At 33.5% G+C, this 20,702-nt stretch overlaps 2 protein-coding genes across 2 annotated transcripts; both read left to right on the forward strand.

The window, feature by feature from the left end:
• The first annotated feature begins 2,263 nt into the window (after nucleotides 1–2,263).
• Nucleotides 2,264–3,108, forward strand: LOC137821417 (small ribosomal subunit protein uS13c-like). Its single transcript, XM_068626003.1, has 3 exons — nucleotides 2,264–2,469; nucleotides 2,536–2,760; nucleotides 2,859–3,108. Exons 1-3 carry the CDS (start codon nucleotides 2,362–2,364, stop codon nucleotides 3,018–3,020), a joined length of 495 nt encoding a protein of 164 aa, XP_068482104.1. The 5' UTR covers nucleotides 2,264–2,361; the 3' UTR covers nucleotides 3,021–3,108.
• Nucleotides 3,109–13,179: 10,071 nt separating this feature from the next.
• On the forward strand, nucleotides 13,180–14,931 carry LOC137822284 (uncharacterized). Its single transcript, XM_068627170.1, has one exon. It carries the CDS (start codon nucleotides 13,180–13,182, stop codon nucleotides 14,929–14,931), a length of 1,752 nt encoding a protein of 583 aa, XP_068483271.1.
• Nucleotides 14,932–20,702: the final 5,771 nt, after the last annotated feature.

Consider the following 20,702-nt stretch of genomic DNA (forward strand, 5'->3'; position numbering starts at 1 on the left):
GGTCAAAAGTAAAGTTATCTTGTCATTATTAATTAAAATTTTAATAGTTAATTAGGTATTATTTTTTCTGATTTATGGAAAACAAGACACTTCCAAAAGAGGAGAGAATATTGTTTTCTTAGTTTTTTACACAAAAAATGACAGTTGTTTCATCGCTTCTCAATAATATTAGTAACTGCTGCGTAATTATTTCACTTCTGTATATATTATACCAAAATTATTCATGTTGTCATTAATCCCTCTACCAAGTTTAAATTTGGGATTATTATTAACCACAAACACGTTAATTAATTTGCAAAGGATAGTTATATTCATAATCTATTATAATTTGTTTTCTATTTATCTCTTGATTACACCCCTCCTCCCCAAAATTGTAGTGGAAATTTAACATTTTCCATTTCTAAAATTTGTTACCGACAAGAATGAGATGTAGATTAATAAATTACATAAATGAGCTCCGAGGACGTTGGGAGGAAGGAATCAATCATTAACAAAGTTGGTGTGTGTGTAAATCAACTTTTGTCTGTGGTATTAGGCGGCTATAAAAAAGCATTATAAAAACACGCTTTATGTTTTGGGGCAAATCTGTGTGTTGCGTGTGCAGAATCAGTCCCAGGTTATTATTATATTACTATTTTATGTTCCCCAAATAAAACAATTTATTTTCCAAATAAGTTAATTAATGTAAGCTTTAAGCATATTCACGCTAAAGTGAGGAATAAGCTTTTTCTTCTTGCATTTCCACAAAAACTAGCTTATATAAAAACTAAGCTGTAAAAGTTCTTTTCTACAAATTTATCAAAAATTTGGTTTAAGACTTATGCATAAATTAATGTGAATTCACATATATGCTAATACTATATCATGGACAAGTTTTTTTCTAAACATATTATTCATAAAAGAAATTACTATATTAGTTCTCCTCTACAGAATTTGAAATTTATATTTTAGGTTATTTTAAATATGAATTTTAATGAATATAGTTATATCAAGGTTATTTTAAATTCTTTTTCAAAAATTATAAATTTGAAAAACAATATTATGAGTTAACGTCATATAATAAAACTTTTTTCACTAATTTTGATTATTTAAATTCTTATAATGTTACCTTGAAAATTTAAACATTTAAATAAAAATAATATTGATTGAATTAATAGTTTTAAATTTATTAATTTTTATCATTGAGAAATCCTTATAGTTAAATTATTATTATTTTAAATACTATAAGTAGCTTTAACTTTAATTTTAATGTAAAGATTTTAAATATTATAAATTGGCGAAGGTAAAGAGTGAATTGCGCTGTGACCCAAAAAGAAGAGACACCAAAAATGGGCTTTTATTTTTTGCATCCAATAACGTGAACCTTATTATTAATGCCAAATAATAAAAATGTCTTCTTTAAATAATTTTTAAATAAGAGTTGTGGTGTAGGTTAGAATGTAGTCTAGATTTGTTATTCTAGAACACAATTCTGGATTTGATTTTCTAGAATATCTTTTTAAGTTATGCTTTTAGAATAGCTTTCTATAATATGTTTTTGGATTTTTATTTTCTGTAATTCTTTTTTCAAAATATATTTTTAAACCTGTTTTTCAGAATGTATTGCGAATTTGTCTTTTCATAATAAGATTTTAATTTTTCAATTCTCACCGAATTTCATTTTCAGAACGCAAAAAATTGTTTTTCAAAATGTATTATTCAATTTCAGATCTCCAATTCCAGAACAAAGGGTGTTTCTGAAATTTCAAAAATTGATAGGGTTCTGGTTAGAATTTATTGGGTGCAGGAAGCAAAAGTCCCAATAAGGGGGGTTGTGAAGAGAAAGAGTTAAAGGTGGAAAATGGCTGTTTCTTCCTGCACCTCCATACCTTCTTCTCTCACCTCCATATATTTTCAAATTTCCAAAAATGCCTTTCAATACTATTCCAAATTACGTAATCTGGAAGTCATTTTTCAAATTTGTAATTAGCTTCCAGATTACATAATCCGGAAGTCTTTTTTCATATGCATGATTAATTTTCGAATTACATAATCTGGAAGTCTTATTTAGCTTCCAGATTATGTAATCCGGAAGTCTTTTTTCAAATGAGTTTCCGGATTACATAATCCGGAAACTACTATATAGGGATGACATAAGAAGGATAAAAATGTATTTTCAAGTTGTGTATGGAGGTGCAGGAAGAAACAGTCGTGGAAAATAAGTTAAAAATAAATGGGCCTGGAGGTATAAAGAACCCCAAGTGTAAGACTTGCTAATTGGGCTGGGATTGGGTTGGAATGGAAAACATTGAGTGTGGAAGGAATAGATAAGGCCATGGTTTCAGCTATGGTGCATAATTTGCAGAGAGAGAAGAACAGAAGATGGCGCAAACGCTGGCAATGCCCGTGGCATCCTCACTCGCCATAATCTCCAATACTCGTCTCTCTAACACAGTCTCCGTTACCGTTTTGAATCCTCACACTCCAAAGGTAACAATACACAGTTAGGGTTTCGTGTTTGGCACAGTAAAACATGAATTGGAGGTGTGTGTGCAGGTTCAGGGCTTGAGCATCAAGTGCGCTCGTGTTGGCGGTGTGGAGATTCCGAACAACAAGCGAATTGAGTACTCGCTGCAGTACATTCATGGAGTTGGGAGGAGCAGAGCGCGACAGATTCTGTGTGATGTAAAGATGGATAACAAAATTACAAAGGAGCTCACTGAGGAGGACCTCGTCATTCTCAGGGACGAAGTCTCCAAATACATGACTGAAGGAGACTTGGTAAGGAAAGATACTGTCATTAATTTTTTCTTTTCCTTTTTCTGTTAGTTTCCTTGTGAATTGTAACTGACTGAATTTCGATGTCGTTGGGGCCTCAGAGACGATTCAATGCGATTAATATAAAGAGACTGAAGGACATTCAGTGCTACAGAGGAATAAGGCATATTCAGGGGCTTCCTTGCAGAGGCCAGCGAACCAAGAACAATTGCAGGACCTTGAAGGGTAAGAAGGTTGCAATTGCCGGCAAAAAGAAAAAGTAAACACTTTTTATTTTTTGTGTTGTTGTGTTTTTAATGTTAATCTTGTAAGAAAAAATAATGTCCACTTCAATTCGATTGTTTTGTTTAAGTCTCGTGTAATTTATTGGATTTGGAAGTTCAACTAGTGTTACCTGGCAATGTATCCCATGAATCACTCTCCATTGCTTGAGCATGTTGAAAATTTATTTCTGGGCAGACAGACTTACGTAATGTACAACCATAGATTAAAGATATTACAAATAAGGGTTTCTTTCAAAAAAATTCGTTATAAACACTTTTAGTAGAAGAAAATAAGAAAAAAATGGAAACAAGTTTCTTTATAAATTTTAACAGTGACTTATAAATAAGTTAAAAACAATAGAAGACATTAGCTATAATATAAAAGGGTTTCTACAAATTCTTTTATGGATAAGTTAATTTGAAGTCATAGAGAAACTTATTTATTTGTTTATTCCCATGTAGAATGCTTAGGGAGAATTTTCTCTAAACAGACCCTAGGTGGTGTTGGGTTTAATGGATTGTTTGGATCCTACTTCCTAGCTATTTTATGGTTGTTATGCTTAGCACTTGGATATTTTGAGTGGTTCTTGGTTTGGTAGAGTAATACAAAATGTTCGAATGTAGTGTCTTGAGGCTTAGCGAATGTCATGAAAAATGCTTCAGTCTGAGACTAGTTGGAGTTGGTTTGTTTTACTACTTTGTTCCTAGCCGCTTTATATTTCGTTATACAATAGGTGTTGTTTAAATGTAAAGGATTTGTATGCTTGATCATAGGATCATTTTTGGTGTGGAAAACTTGTAAAAAATGTTTGATTATAGTCTCTTGAAGTCGGCAAATTTCATCAATTTTGTTTGAAATGTTTTTTCAACTTTGCCACTGCCTATTGGAATGTTCTCTGCTATCAGCTCTATTTTGTCAATTTTCTTCAATTGCTACCTTTTTAGTTAATCCACTTTTAATTTTCTTAGATTTTTACCAGTCCTGCATAGATGTCCTATATCAGTGCAGTTTTTATTTTATACCTCTTAGCATACTTGAATATGCGTTGTTCAATTGTTTTCATGTCAACTGATTTCATGCTGAACATCCAAATAACATAAAAATAGGTGCTTTTAAATTATTAACCAATCATAAACTTGTCAGTGCTGCATTTTACTCATTGACACCAGCTGGTGTGATCTTACTAACGTAAACTCTTTCGTAACTTGCTGGGATACAACTAAACAAGTAATCTTCGCTTTGTAAAGCGCACAATAATATTAGGATGTATCATTCTTTAAATTAAAATACTAATATTGAATGAAACCTTTATAGATCGAAATAAGCATTTTTTAAGCATTTTTTTTTGGCTAAGTTTAAGAAGTTATCTTTAGTACGATCAATCTTTGTCCAACCGAGAAAATATGCAGGGTTTGATGCTAATCTAAATTCCGACTGCACATGCTAAGGTATTTAAACCAGTGTCACACCGATAAGAATATGATTGACAAAGTACAACCATTTGCCATCAATAACAACTACATATCCTTCAAAAGGTGGGAAGGTGGGGATGTCGAGGAATTGTGTGCTCGTACCCAAAATGCTGCAATACACACTTTGACAAATGATTGTGAGCACATCCTGAGATAGATATATCATGAAAACATGAATATTGTTTCAAACGACAAACTAGAACGATGATAATCTTAAGGACTTCGGAGCACCCCAGCATAGGTAAGATAATCTATTTGCATGCACACAACGCCAACTATACTTATATTATGTCAAGTGACAATTGGATGTCCGAAGAGCTCATGCACACAACGCCAACTATACTTATATTATGTCAAGTGACAATTGGATGTCCGAAGAGCTCCTGATATGTTTGATTGATATCCCCATTTCCTATAGGTAATGTTTATATATTCATGCCTAATCCATCACAAACTCAACATTATTCACATATTTGATTGAATGACATAACCTCCTAATTATTTTGTTTGTGCAAAGCAAGTATTCCCGGTTGATCATACATGTGATAAGTCGATAAGTGTTAAGTCGATAAGTGTGACAACACTCCATACGTACCCACCACATACTCTCAAAATAACAAGAAGTATAACATACTAATATGAGTCACTTTTATCAATACATATTAAGCATCCAACTAGATGAAACAAATAAGCATGAGTTATGCACTCCTATCTATGAAAACCGATGCACTCCTTGTATACCTCACAACCAACCGTCAATCTCTTTCTAACTTCCACTTCTGGGTTTGGAAAATAGAGGAAACCACGAAACCAACCACAAATAAAACACAACATAGCACTCATCTCTTCAACGGAAGTGGCGATTCAATGTGATTGTCGCCAACTATGGGCAATGCAGTTCCGCCAGAACTCTTGCACTCAAAGAACGAAAGAAGGCAAAGGGTGCAATGGAGGGGGGTGTAGTACAAGAGAAGAAGAAGCAGAGAAGTAGGGGTAATTTCATCTTTTCATATATCCTATGGGAGGTTTTAAATTTATGGGGCTGCAGATGCAGAAGCCCGAGTTCAATCCCGAAAGTAAACCTGGGATTAGCCCAGTATAATCTCACTTTCCACATGGGCAGCAACTGTGGAACTATGAGAAAATTATTCTGTAGAATGCAAACCTTTTCTCTTTTGAAATGGTTAAATCCAAGGCATCAGAATGAAAAGCATGCGCTTGCCACCATACCATGCTCAAGTTGTTAGTATGTGCTTTATCTTTATATACACACCAAACCCTTTTCCCCTTTTATTTCATTTAGTTAATGTGAATGGTTAAGTATGATTAATTCAATAGTCGGATTCGTTTCAAAATATTAATATCGATTACGCATAAAAAATAAAGTAAATACTGAAGCTAAAAAAACACATATTTTGAATAAAATCCTTGTTCTGTTTGCTAGGATTGTGTTGTTTAAGAAAAAGGATGTGAATAAATATCTATGATTTGGATTAAGGGATGTGCAAGAAAGGAAGAGAGTGGTTCTGCATGAAGAGTAATTTCTCTCATCATCCTCATATGCAAAAATCTGAGGAAAAAACACATAGGATGGTGGTGTTTTTCTTTTTTTTTTTTACCTTCTTTTATGCTGTCATTCATGCAATTATATATATATATATAATAATATATTTTATTTTTATTATTTTTCATCATAATTATCATATTATGATATTTCATACTTTATTCTATATATTTTTTCTCTTTATGAATAAATTTGTTTACAATTCACTTTATATATAATATTTTTTATTATAAAATGTCCTATAAAATATGTATATACAATCTAAATCAATAAATATAAAAAAACTTTCAAAATATATAAATAAATATAATAATAAATTTGTATATATTTAAATTATATTATTTTTATGATTTTTTTCATATTTTGATAATTCAGATGTTTATTCTCTCAAATTCTCGCATTATTTTTTAATTCAAACACAACTTTAGAGTCTTAGTTTTTATAGTCTTAGTTTTTATAGATAGAAACAAAAAAATTAGGAGACTACACTAACAATAATCAGTTAGTTTTTTTGGTTTGAAAAATGTTATTATTGATAGAGTCACCAAACAAGTTAGTCATATATGACCCAATCAAACAAGAGTAAAAAGTAAATGTGTGTTTCTTCCTGCACTATCACTTTAAAAATCCCGAAACTACTCTGCATTTTATTTCAAAACTCAGCTTACATGCAGTGTGTGGGTTGCAGGTGAGATCATGGAGATTGCTGCAGTAAAGATTGATTTTGGAGGAAGTATGGTGGAGCTGTTGGTGTATTGAGAAGGCTTCATTGGTTGTTTAAGGTTAAAAAATGAGTTGCCTTATATTGTTTTGAGTTGGGTATGGTGGCGTGCGTCTTTCTGAAAATCTAGTTTCAGGAATGAATTCTGGAATTTGTATTTTAAGATGGGAAAATGAATTCTAGAATTACAAATCTGTAAGGAAAAAAATGCATTTTGGAATAGGATGTTCTAGAATAAAAAGTTGTTCTCCAGAAAAAGAAAAAAAAATCATTCCAGAATGGGTGCTCCTTAATGCAAAGTTCTTTCCTAGAATAGGCCTTTCGGAAAGACAAAAACATTCATTCCAGAATCATTTTCGTCATTTAACCTTTTTGATGAGCTGCAGGAAGAAGAATGATGGGTGCAGGAAGAAACACTCAGAGTAAATTCGCTAGGCCTGGTCCAAAAATTCTATAAATTAGCCTATTAGGACAGACCAAAATCGACTGTTTAATTTTTTAATTATTATATAAAATTGAAAAAATAATTCATAATAATATTGGGTTAAATAGGTTCTATTTTTTAGAAGCATATTTTTTTAAAGTTAATTTGACCCCGTTCTCTTTAGTCCAATTCCATAGGCCAAATTTTGAGCTTCACCTGTTGGATAATTTTACTTCCTAATTCACTTATTTTCCCGATTTTAGTTTCTGAGGCCCATAAATTAATGTGAGTATCGATGTTATAGTTATAGGTGAATCAGTGGATTACGTACTTTTCTAAATATTAATAATTATTTAAAGACTTCTTACTTTGCAATTAGAATTATCAATTAGGATAATACATATCGACCTGTATCGAATACTTATAGTTTTCTATATAAACATTAAAGATATTTAGTTTTATAGTTTTATTTGATGTTTGAGTTGTGCAGTAATGCAGATGAAATATTTTCTTATATTTTTTAATCTTTTAATTTTTTTAATTCGTGCTTACCTTATATTTTTATTTAATGTTATAGTTGGCATTTTTTGCTTTTTATTTTTATAAATAAGTTAAAAGTTTATTCTCATTTCTTAAGAAAATTAATTTTTTTATTTTTTATAACTGAACCTGTGGACATGGTCCATCATTTCAGAGGTAAACTATATACTATAAATGCAAAAAAAACAACTAGACTCTTTGTAGAGCTTATTTTTACTTCAACTATGTTGATGTTGTGTCAGACACAAGATTGCACGTTTATTTTTGTGCAAAAGATTTGTGTAGGAGTCCTTTTTTTCTGGGTAGAACTTCGAAGCATGTTTGTTTTTTATTCTGGGCTATGATTTTGTTTTAGGGCAAATTGAGGTCTAAATTTGTGCTGATGCGCAACTCATGGCACCACTCGCACGAGCTCACTTATGTGTTGTCATTATATTTTACACCAAAATATGATTTTTCTTGGTTGATTGGAATTGACATTGTTTAAACAAAGTGTCTTGTCGCAAGAAGCTAACAGCTCATTGTTCTGAACCACTCTTAGGACCACTAACAATTTGCCTTGAAAAGAGTTAAAATCTAGTAATAGTAGCAATCTTGTGATGTGGTGTGTCACAGTGATATTGATTTGAACCTTTTCATGTCCCAAAAGCTTAAAATGAAGCACAATCACATATTCAAGAAATACATTAGAGGCAGCAACATGTGGGCACAAACCAAACATCCCACGAGAGGGTTTGGACAATGTGTGAATTATTATTTTGGTTGACATAAAATCATAACTATTTATGTGCCGTAGTGGGGTTCCTTTGTACTCATATTCAGAGACCTTACTCATGACATTCCTTGTCTACTTATAAGTGCATATATATATATATATATATATATATATATATATATATATATATATATATATATATATATATATTTCTTTTTTATGGTGTACATTTTGATGAAGGGCCTCTTCCTTTGTTCGATAATGACCTCCTCAAAAGGGACCTCAACTAATGCAAAAATCTCTTCTTCACTAAGTTATAAGATTAATGCCCCTTCCCAATACATGAAATAATTAAATAAATTCCTTCTAAAATCAAAACAAGGGCAAAAAACTACATTTGAGACCATTCTACCAATTGGACATTATACTAGCAAAACAAAATCTTCTTGTTTTCTACGGAATTGATTTTAAAATATTCCAAGAAAAAAAATCTCAATAAAAATCTTTAGTTTTCCCATAGATATTATCTCATGAAAATATTAAATTCACTAAACAAACAACCCCATGTATATTAAAGATTGTTTTCGAAAATAAATTCACACCCTTGGGAAATCAATTTTCATTTAAAACTTATTAAGTTTTGAAAATAATTTGGAAACAAGTTTAAAGTAAGAAACGGTTTATGAGATGTTTTTTCACTCTCTCTTTTTCAAGTGCTTTGTAGAGAAAGTCTTAGAAAACAGAAATATGTTTTTGAAAACAATAAAAGCAATCCAAATTTTTACAATTTGAGAAGTATGAGAAATTTCCAACTATGGTGAGTGAGATAAGGCTTTATGGTTTGTTGATGAGTATGGGAATTTCCTAAATCTCATGATGTACATGGCACTTCTTAAATAGGCATTATCAGAAAGCTAGTTGTAGATTCTAATTATGTGGGTTATATGATCCTACTTGATTAGCATCCATGTGGTCGGGCACTAAGAACATTATGGAAAATCTTCGAAAAGGAGTTCCACTGCACCTACAACAACAATTGCCATGGCCAATCGCGATTTAACATTATAGAATTCAACATTATCTAAGAACATATATGTCCTACTAGCCTTAACTTTCACGCGATTTAAACCAGAAGATTTGCACCCTCTTATTCCATTTTGTCTTTTATTGTTTACCTATAGTAGCAACCACTACATTCATCGAACGATTGCTTAATTAACGGGGGGCATGGAATTTTAGTCAGAAATGATGTAAAAATTCAAATTTTGAAATCAAAATATAACTATATTTTAGAGTATGTATACATTCAAGTCATCGAGCTGGATATTATGTTGTCTGTTTATGAATTACAGATGGAGAACCAGTGAGGTGGCGTTGTAAGAGGATAGGAGTAGCAGGCCCCTTGAAGAAAAAGAGAGAAAACAAGAAACAATAGGGCTGAGACGGAAGAATAAGATGGTTTTGAGAAAAGTGATTATGACATATTTCAGAAAAGTGCATGGGTCCAAGAGTTTGGCAACCAGATAGTTTTGCCTATATGATGCCTCTTTTCTGTAAGCTTAGACAGCATAATGAAGACTTTTATTATTTAATTGATTTGTAGGTAAGTTGGAAGGGCTGAATTGTTCCACATTAGTTTGTGGTGCACCCAATAACAAAAATGGTAGAATGTAAGTGTTGGGGAAGATTGTCCCCTCTATTGGAACCTCATGTTGGGGTTTCAGTTTCCTCCTTTGAACATCACTACTCGCCTCTTAATTCTTATCTTCTACACAAGGGAAACCTCAACCCTCAAACCACTTTTTTACATATCCAAACTTTTTAATATTATATTCATGTAACAATTCGGTGTTAGGTAGAGATGATGGTTAAAAACAGAAACTTATTGCCTTTTGTTGCATGTAACAGCTACATAGACTTTACTGCAATTGGGTGGAAGAGAACTCGTTTAAATAATTAACCTCCTGCAGAGTATATATGAACCCTTCACCTGCACATCAAAATAAATAAATCGATAACGTTTAGGGTTTGGTCAAGTCCGTGAGGTGTAATGGCTGTGTTTTTACCAAAGTATAGTCAATGAATAATTTCTTAATTTATCCTTAATAACCTTTAAAATGATAATTTTGAAATGGGGTGAAATCTTTATTGATATTTTGGCACTTATTAGCAATCACTTCTTAAACCGTTGTATGGTTGTGGTTATAATTGAAATGCATTTATGAGTTAATAATGTGAAGATAATGAAGTATGCAATGGCAGAGTATATTAACCTCCCCAAGATCATCATATAGTAGAAAATGTTGGAGCACTAGATCTACACATTGATGGCATGGAAATTGAAGTTGTAAGTATTTTCTCTTTGTTATGATATTTATGTCACTAGTATTAATGTTCAACTATGAAATCAATTATTATGGTTGTGGGGAAGTGGTTTTGTTCCCCTCTGGACAAGCTTAGTTGGAAACAAATGTAGCTTTTTCCCAACATGTGGACACCACTCAATAAATAACCCTTCAAACCTTGTCAAACAATGCATTACTTACTCATAAGCTCACACAACTAAAAACTCTCATCACTCTCATTTAAGATTCAAGTTAAAAAACTTAAGCAAACACATTAAAACTTGCAATATTTTCTCAACAAGACGATTTTCAATGGAAGAAAACACAAACAAACCCTATATCTCAAGAATCCAATTGCCTTACTTCTTCCTGTATCTTATTTATTGTCTTTTCAATAACAAATAGTAATCGTTTATTGTTGCTTTATTAAAACAAAAAGTGGAGATAATATGAGGAAATAAAGAGGGGTGATTTTTATCCATATCTTACAGTTACAGATCATATACGCAACGTGTATTTAAATCTAAACCACACGAAGGTTCCTTACCAATTTATTTTCGGATCTAAGGGCTACTAATACTTCTACCAAAACTTTGAGAGGGACATTGGTCACTGGTACCATATCAAAGTTTTTCTTTCCTCGTTTTCCTTTTTATTCATTAAAATACACATGGATCAATATGCATTGTTGAGTCTGAAACATGAATTTGACATAATATTTTAGAAATAATTCTAATGAATACTTTTAAAGATATTCATCACATAAATCAATCGAATTCATTTTATGTATTTTTTTAAATACATTATCTGTGATACTTTTTCATTTAATTTTTCTATAAGGTAGTAGGAGGATTTATGAGAAGGGTGGTAAATGAATAAAAAGAAAGAGGATTAGTGATTAAATTTTATTAGATATTATAAAATTTTGTAAATCACATTTTTCCTTAATAAACTCTATTCATAATCATAGAAGAACTCTACTAGTAATTTTATCGTTTTGAATAAATTTTTAACACATAATATAGAGAGTGATAATATTAACGTGTCTCTTTTAATAATGCTCTTTAAAATTCTAAGTTTATTTAATAACTAGCCCTACTTTTAATACTAATATTATTTATGGTGTCGAGGATCAAAATGAAATTTTAATCAAAATATTAAAATATTACAAAAAAAATTATCAGTAAAATAAATTAATAATTAAAGTATTTTAAAATTACATCATCCCTTATACACAAAAAGAGACGTTCTTTAACCTAAAACTCGCACTACAAGAAAATCATAAAATAGAAACTAATTTTTAGAAACCAAAATAATTAGTTGCAATAGTAATCATTTTATAAACTAAAAAAAAATATTTTTAAATTAGTTTCTCATTTTTCGTATATAATGCAACATATTTTTATTTTTAATTTTTTCATTATTATTTTTATTTTATTTAACCCAAGTCTCTTAGTGATAAAAAAACTTTAATTACTAAATCAAACAATTTCTTTTGTCATATTATAATTTTTATTATACTTATTATTATTAATAATATCATTTATATTATTAATATTAATAATATCATTTATATTATTTATATTATTAATATTATTAACATCATTTATATTATTTATATTATTTATTTTATTAATATTATTTATAATATAAATATTATAAAATATTATTAATATTTTTAAATATTGTTAATATTTTTAAATATTGTTAATATTTTTAATATTATTAATATTATAAATATTAATAATATTAATAATATTAATATTAATATTAATATTATAAATAATATAAATATTATAAATATTGTACTGGTAGGCTAAAATCGAGAGGTTTTAGGCCGAGAACAACATTGAATAAACAAGGGAAAAAGGTTGAAACCGAGAGGTTTAAACCGAAACCTGAAAGGATAATAAAAATCATAATAAAGCCCAATTTAAATAAGGAACTTGCACAAGGGGGTGTAAAAGTAATAAAGAGGTGTGAGAAGAAAGTCCAAAAAATACTGTTGAAGGCCCATCAACGAAACCCTATAAATAGGAGGTCAACACAAGAAAAAGGTAAGAGTGATTTTATCTGATGAACATTAAACCTTTTCTGACTTTGGCATCGGAGCGACTTGCAGGTACCCCCCACCTGTTGTGAGGAGAAGCCGAGAGCACCAGCCGAGAGCACCATCAAGGAGAGAAGTACCCGGCCCAAGACAGTATGCAGCCCAAGATTGAAGGATTAGTCTTGATTAACCCGTTTCAAGTGTTCTTGGTCCTTGTTGTAAGAACATTTTGGCGCCCACCGTGGGGCCGAGGGTCAGTTGAGAAGGGTTAAAGACAAGACGAGTCAAGGAGGAGAACAAGGTGGAGATCGGGAAGACAATGTTAACATGCCAATGGCAATGTTGGTCCAATTACAAAAAGAATTCGAGATGTTAAAAAAGAATAATGAAGAAGAATTGAGTATGTTAAGAGCCGAAAACGCACACATGAGGAGAAAGTTACAAGAGGAGACGGTTTTGAATTCATCTTTCGAAACTGTCCAACCAGGGATACAGGTGAACGAGAGGATGTATAATGAAAACTCTCAAACCAGAAGAAGATGGCTTGAAAACTCTGGGGTTTGTGCAGGAACATCTTCCAGAAAACATCCGTTTTATGATGTTATAGTCGATACTCCGTTGCCTGACAATTGGAAGAACTTAACCATTGACAAATATGATGGAAGTACGGATCCTGATGAGCATATTGCAATATATACTACTCAAATCAGCTTGTATACATGGAATGATGTTGTTATGTGCAGAGTATTTCCTACAACTCTGAAAGGGGCAGCATTGAGCTGGTTTACACGCCTCCCACCTTTGAGTATAGATTGTTTTGATACGTTGATAGAAAAGTTCGGTGCTCAATTTGCGACTAGTCGCCCCCATCATTTAACGTCAATCGCCTTAGTGAACATAAGACAAGAGAAAGGAGAGTCTTTAAGAATGTTCATGGAACGTTTTGGAAAGGTTGCTTTGGGAATCCGAAATCTTAGTCCAGAGGTCACCATGCATCATATGATAACGGCATTAAAACTGGGACCATTTGCCGATAGTCTTTGCAAGAAACCTGCGATCAATCTGGATGAACTAAGGCAACGGGCATCAAAATTTATGCAAATGGAAGAATTAAGGGAGTTTCGAAACCAAGTAAGGGTTGATGGAGGCGAGAAGAGGGTGACAGAAAGAGAACATCCGCCTGTTGCAAGAAGAGCCCGAGAAGAATTCAGAGCTCGAAAGTTCCAGCAATACACACCTCTAAATACGAACAGAGCAAGAATTTTACAGGAAGCCATGGCAGCCGAAATAATACCATCACCAAGAAAAGCGAGAACACCAGAAAGGGCAGACCGCACCAAACATTGTGAATATCATAAAAATCATGGTCATCATACAGAAGAATGTATTGGGTTGAAAGATAAAATAGAAGAGTTGATTCATGCCGGACAGTTAAAACGTTTTGTTCAAAGGGGAAATTCAAGAGTATGGTTAAGTCCAGAGAGAGATACGAGGGGGCGAGAGCTGGGTGAAAGAAGGTTTGAAAGGTTGGAAAGGAGAGAAAAACAAGTGGAAAAAAGAGACGAAAGAAGGGTTGGAAGGCCAGACGAAAGAAGAGATAGAATATATCAAAACACTCAATCAGTAAGACGAAGCAGAGAGCGAAGTTTGGGAAGACCGGTTAGGGGGTTTATAAATACGATCTCAGGAGGTTTTTCTGGGAAGGAATCCTCATCTGCACGAAAGCAACATTGGAGAAATATCAGGTCTGTTAATCATGTTTTCAAAAGAAGAACTTTACCACCAATGCTTTTCACAGACGAAGACTTCCAAGAAATTGATCCAGATCATGATGATCCTATGGTAATCACGGTTGAAATAGCCGAATATGCTGTCATGAAGACCCTGGTTGATCAAGGGAGTTCGGTCGATATCTTGTTTTGGGATACGTTCAAAAGGTTACATTTGAGAGAAGAAGACATAGTGCCTTTTCGAGAACAAATCATTGGCTTTTCAGGCGAAAGAGTTAACACAAAGGGATATGTTGATTTGGTGACAACATTTGGAAGAGGTAGCAAAGTTAGAAAAATTAAAATCTGATATCTGGTAGTGGACGCATCCACATCATACAATGTGTTGTTAGGACGATCTTCCTTAAATAAGTTAGGAGCAATCGTGTCAACACCACATTTGGCCATGAAATTCCCAACAGAAAAAGGAGAAATAGCTACAGTTTATGTCAATCAAAGAGATGCTCGAGAATGTTATGCAGCAGGTTTAAAAATGAATTTGAAGGTGGATAAAGAGGTTGAAAAAATAGTAGCCATGGTGGACTTGGATCCCAGATTGAATGAGGAAAGACTGGAACCAAAAGAAGAAACAACAGCAGTACTGTTAGGCCAGGACGACAGACAATGCACTTATGTCAGTGGAAGTATGCCTGATGAATTGCTTAGCAAACTTATCACACTGTTGCGTAGTAATAAGGATTTATTTGCCTGGCGGCCGTCTGATATCCCTGGAATTGATCCAGAGGTAATGTGTCACAAATTATCTGTTTGCCAGGAAGCAAAGCCAGTATCTCAAAAACGAAGAAAGTTAGGAGAAGAACGACGACAGGCAGCAATTGAAGAAACTCAAAAGTTAATACAAGCCGGTTTTATCCGAGAAGCGAAGTATACCACGTGGTTGTCTAATGTGGTACTCGTCAAAAAACCAAGTGGACAATGGAGAATGTGTACAGATTACACCGATTTGAACAAAGCTTGTCCGAAAGACACATATCCATTGCCTAACATAGACCGACTAGTTGATGGGGCATCTGGCCAAGAGATGATGAGTTTCCTTGATGCTTATTCGGGGTATAATCAAATACAGATGTATGCACCTGATATCCCGAAAACAGCTTTCACCACTGATGTTGCAAATTATTGTTATAAAGTCATGCCTTTCGGCTTGAAGAATGCTGGGGCAACATACCAAAGATTGATGGATAAAGTGTTTAAAGAACAGATTGGAAAGAACCTAGAAGTGTATGTTGATGACATGGTTGTTAAATCAAATGAGATACAGAAACACCTGGAAGACCTTGAAGAAGTGTTTGCTCAAATAAGGAAATACAATATTCGACTTAATCCAGAAAAATGCGTTTTCGGCGTCAGAGGAGGAAAAATTTTGGGATTTATGTTGACAAACAGAGGAATTGAAGCTAATCCTGACAAATGTGAGGCAATCATGCAGATGGGAAGACCAAAAAATCTAAAAGAAGTACAAAGGCTAGTAGGGAAGTTGAATTCACTATCAAGATTTCTGCCAATATTGGCTGAGAAAACTAAACCGATTATAAACTTGTTGAAAAAATCTGAAAATTTTGTGTGGAGTGAACAATGTGAGCAAGCTTTATCTCAAATAAAGAGCATGGTGGCTGAACCTCCAGTTTTAGTAAAACCTATACCCAATCAACCCATCATAGTCTACTTAGCTACTTCAAATGCAGCAATAGGAGCCGCTTTAATCCAAGAAAACCCAGAGCAGAAACCGATATATTTTGTGAGTAGAACCCTACAAAATGCCGAAACCAGATATCCCAAAGTTGAGAGAGTTGCCCTAACATTAGTGTATGCTGCAAGACGCCTTCGACCATACTTTCAGAATCATCAGGTAATAGTGAGAACAGATTTTCCAATATCTAAAATTTTAAAAAAACCAGAGCTTGCAGGTCCAATGGTGACATGGTCAATGGAGCTTTCGGAATATGGAATCAAATACGAACCAAGAGGACCAATCAAAGCCCAATCTCTTGCAGATTTTATCATTCAGATGTCAACATCAGCACAACAGGACCAGTGGACTTTGTATGTAGATGGCGCGTCAAGCAAAAGAGGAAGCGGAGCAGGAATAGTACTTGAAGGACCCGATAACTTCCAAGTCGAAATGGCGCTCAAATTCGAGTTCAAAACATCCAACAATCAGGCCGAATATGAAGCTCTTGTTGCAGGATTGTTATTAGCTAGAGACATGGGAGTGGAAATTGTCCTTTGCAAAACGGATTCACAGCTGTCGGTGGGACAAGTGCACGGGGAGTATCAGGTAAAAGACCCTTTGTTAATGAAATATTATCATAAAGTCTTAAATATTATGCAATGTTTTAACAAGGCCGAGATGAAATACATTCCAAGAGAATTAAATATGAAAGCAGATTCATTGTCTAAGTTAGCAAGCCAACAGAGACAAGTGCAACACAATTCCATCATACAACAAACCCTCAGTCATCCGACAGTTAGTCTCGACGAATGCTTCAATATTGTAACAGCCAAAGATGACTGGATAAACACATACATCGAAATCATAAAGACCCAGGAGCAAGGTGTTCAGCCGGATGTCAAAATAGCAAAGAAAGTCGCCAATTTCATTTTAATCGGTGATGAGCTATATAAAAGGGGATACTCTGTGCCCTTGTTAAAATGTTTGACCAAAGAACAAGCAGAATATGTGGTCAAAGAACTTCATGAAGGAATTTGTGGACTGCATTGTGGAGCTCGAACAATGGCAACAAAGGTTTGTCGAGCTGGTTATTATTGGCCAACAATCCGAGAGGACTGTGAAGTTTATGTCAAAACATGTAGAAAATGCCAAGAGTTTGGGAGCTTAAATCATATCCCAGCGCAAGAGTTGCAAGAAATCATATCTCCATGGCCATTTGCAAAATGGGGAATTGATATACTTGGCCCATTCCCACTTGGACGAGGCCAAACAAAATTCATGATAGTAGCTGTCGACTACTTTACAAAATGGATAGAAGCAGAAGCATTGACAAAGATAACGGCACAGCAAGTCCAAACGTTTATATGGAAAAATATAATATGTCGATTCGGCATCCCACATACTATTGTAAGTGACAATGGCCGACAATTCATTGACAAAAAACTTATGGAATTTTATGCAGATTTGGGAATCAAGCCCACAACCACTTCGGTCGAACATCCACAAACGAATGGACAAGCTGAAGCCGCAAACAAGGTTATTCTTGGACAATTAAAAAAGAGGTTGGGGACTGCTAAAGGATTATGGGCAGAGAAATTACCGGAGATTTTATGGGCGTATCGTTGCACACCGCAAACATCAACTGGGGAAACGCCGTTCAATCTCACTTACGGAACAGACGCAATGTTACCAGTAGAAGTTAATGAACCCACATTAAGAAGACAAATGGAAGACTGGAATATCAACAATGAGTGTTTGAGAACCGATCTTGATCTTATTGAAGAACTTAGAGAAAAAGCAAAAATAAAAGAGACTGCAGTCAAACGAAGAGCAATGAAGAGATTTAATGCAAAAGTCAGATTTAGGGCTTTTAAAGAAGGGGATCTGGTGTGGAGAATGCGAACTGATGCTCGAAAGGATCCACGACATGGAAAATTGGCATCCAATTGGGAAGGACCTTTCAGAGTGCTAGAAAACTTACAAAATGGAGCTTATAGGTTAGAAACTTTGGAAGAGAAAATGATACCGAGAACCTGGAATGCAAGTCATCTAAAATTTTATTTTAGTTAGAATGGATGTAAATTACTTATCATATAATGAAGAGGAATTCTCAAGAAACAATCCGTTTTGTTATCTTCCATTATGTACATATACATCTTTCGTCTCTCGGCCTTGGATGCTTTCACTTCAGGTGAAATCCCACCCGAGAATAAAACTACATAAACTTTCGGCTTTGGATGCTTTCACTTCAGGTGAAATCCCACCCGAGAATAGATTTACATAGTTTTCTTGGGTTTGGATGCTTTCATTCCAGGTGAAATCCCACCCGAGAATCGATCTACATAATTTTTTCGGGCTTGGATGCTTTCATTTCAGGTGAAATCCCTCCCGAACAAACATATATAATTCTCATTCTTGAAAATCTTCAAATCACATGAAAACCGAAAGATCAGAATTAGTTTTCGTTTTTTGAAAATTCCTACTATCAGAATCTTCCTTTAAAAAATTTGTCAATTTTAAACATTTTATTTCAAACGAAAACCGAAAGATCAGAGTTAAAACCCAATTCCAAAAATCGAAAGTCACTCGTACAACTTACATTACTAAACCGACAGTTGCATATTCCAGTCAATAATATATCAATTATGAATCAACCTTAATAAATTAAAGGTTTTTGATTAATAATTTTATACTTCACAATTTTGACTAATATATAAAAAAAAAAACGAAAGGTCCAAGTCATAACAGTCAATATCTTCATGCTCCAACAAAATGTCATCTTTAAATTAATAATCATTAAAACCGAGAGGTAAACTCAAATAATTCTAGCATCTCTAACGCTTTCAACAAAAGAACCCAAAAACTAGCAAGCCTCAACGATTATAACAGAATTATCAGAACATAACAAAGGATAAAATTACGATGATAACCACAAAAGCTTAAACATTTATATTAACAAAAGTTCCCAATAAAGGAATTACATCACGAATGCAAATATCCAACAAGCTTAGCATTCCAAAACAATTATACTTCTCCACAAGTAACCGAGAAGTATCCGACAAACTAAACCTTAAAACCCTATACCTAATTTTCAATATTAATATCTTCAGCATCATTATCTGGAATCTCATTAGCAGGAACTAGCTCACCATTATAAAAGTCCTTCTTAACATCAAAATTACCTTCATCAATAGGAATTTTATAAAAGTATTTTGCTTGTTGAAGAGCCTTCTCAAAGCCAAGTTTGTGTTGTTCAAATATAAAACTTTCGGCTTCAAAAACATTGGTCTTTAGCTGATTAATCTCCTCATCCATAAGTTTGATGGTGTTCTTGTCAGATTCATTAGCAGAAGATAGCACCGATACCTTCTCGGTCAAAAGTTGATTCTCCTTGCACAATTGAGCATTCTCCGTTATACATTTCAGGTTTTCATTCTTCAAATCAGAAATTTCTTTTCCAAGACCTTCATTTTCGATTTCTTGTTGTTCTTTCTGTTTCGTCACCTTCTCTAACTCCAATGATAAAGAGTTCAACCTATCCTTATACTCAGCAACATCATTCTTCAGCTTCTCAAATTCGGACAACGACACGCAGTTTCCATTCTTCTCTTTCATCATTTTTCCAATCAAAAGATTTCTACTTGATAATTCAATAACAGAATCCGCTAATGAAGCAGCATCCATATTCTTCAGCATATTGTAAGTTGATTCACTAAAAGATGTTTGAACGAATTTTGCATATTTATTCGTAGCACTAAAAATCGTCTCGGGAAGAGGTTCACATGAAACATTTCCACTATGGCGATGGCGCCGAGAGGATGAGTGTGACTTCTTGCTGCTCCTATCTCGTTTCTTTGATTTCTTCGAAGGACCAGCAACATCAACATTACTTGTCGGTTCCACCACGTCAACATTAGCAACTGGCTCCACGTTTTCTACCTCCACAACAGGATTTACCACATTTTCGCGTCGGGGAGTAACATCACCCACTTTGTTAAGCAGTTTCGAAAAGTAAGATCGAGCTTTCGGATTAGTACTTGTCATCAGAGCTGGAAATCAATAAAAAATTTAGCAAAGTTAAAAAACTTATCCTAAAAAGCAAGAAAATGCGGAATAACCACATACCAGTAAGATCTTATCGGGGATGTGATGAAGTATACAACTGAAGCAAAGCACGAGTGGGAACTTGATACGAGAAACGACTAAAAACTTCAATAACATGACGATCGGCCACACCCATCGAATGAAAGGATATTGAGTTAAACTTCACAGGATCTTTCGTCCAATACAGAGGAAATTTTGGAGAATTTCCATTAAAGAAATATTCTCTTCCTAGTGGCTCTATTAGAATTTTGAAAAAACTTCCTTTAAAATCCTTATACGACGAC

Source organism: Phaseolus vulgaris, chromosome 9, assembly GCF_000499845.2.
Source record: "Phaseolus vulgaris cultivar G19833 chromosome 9, P. vulgaris v2.0, whole genome shotgun sequence".
Classification (NCBI taxonomy): Eukaryota; Viridiplantae; Streptophyta; class Magnoliopsida; order Fabales; family Fabaceae; genus Phaseolus; species Phaseolus vulgaris.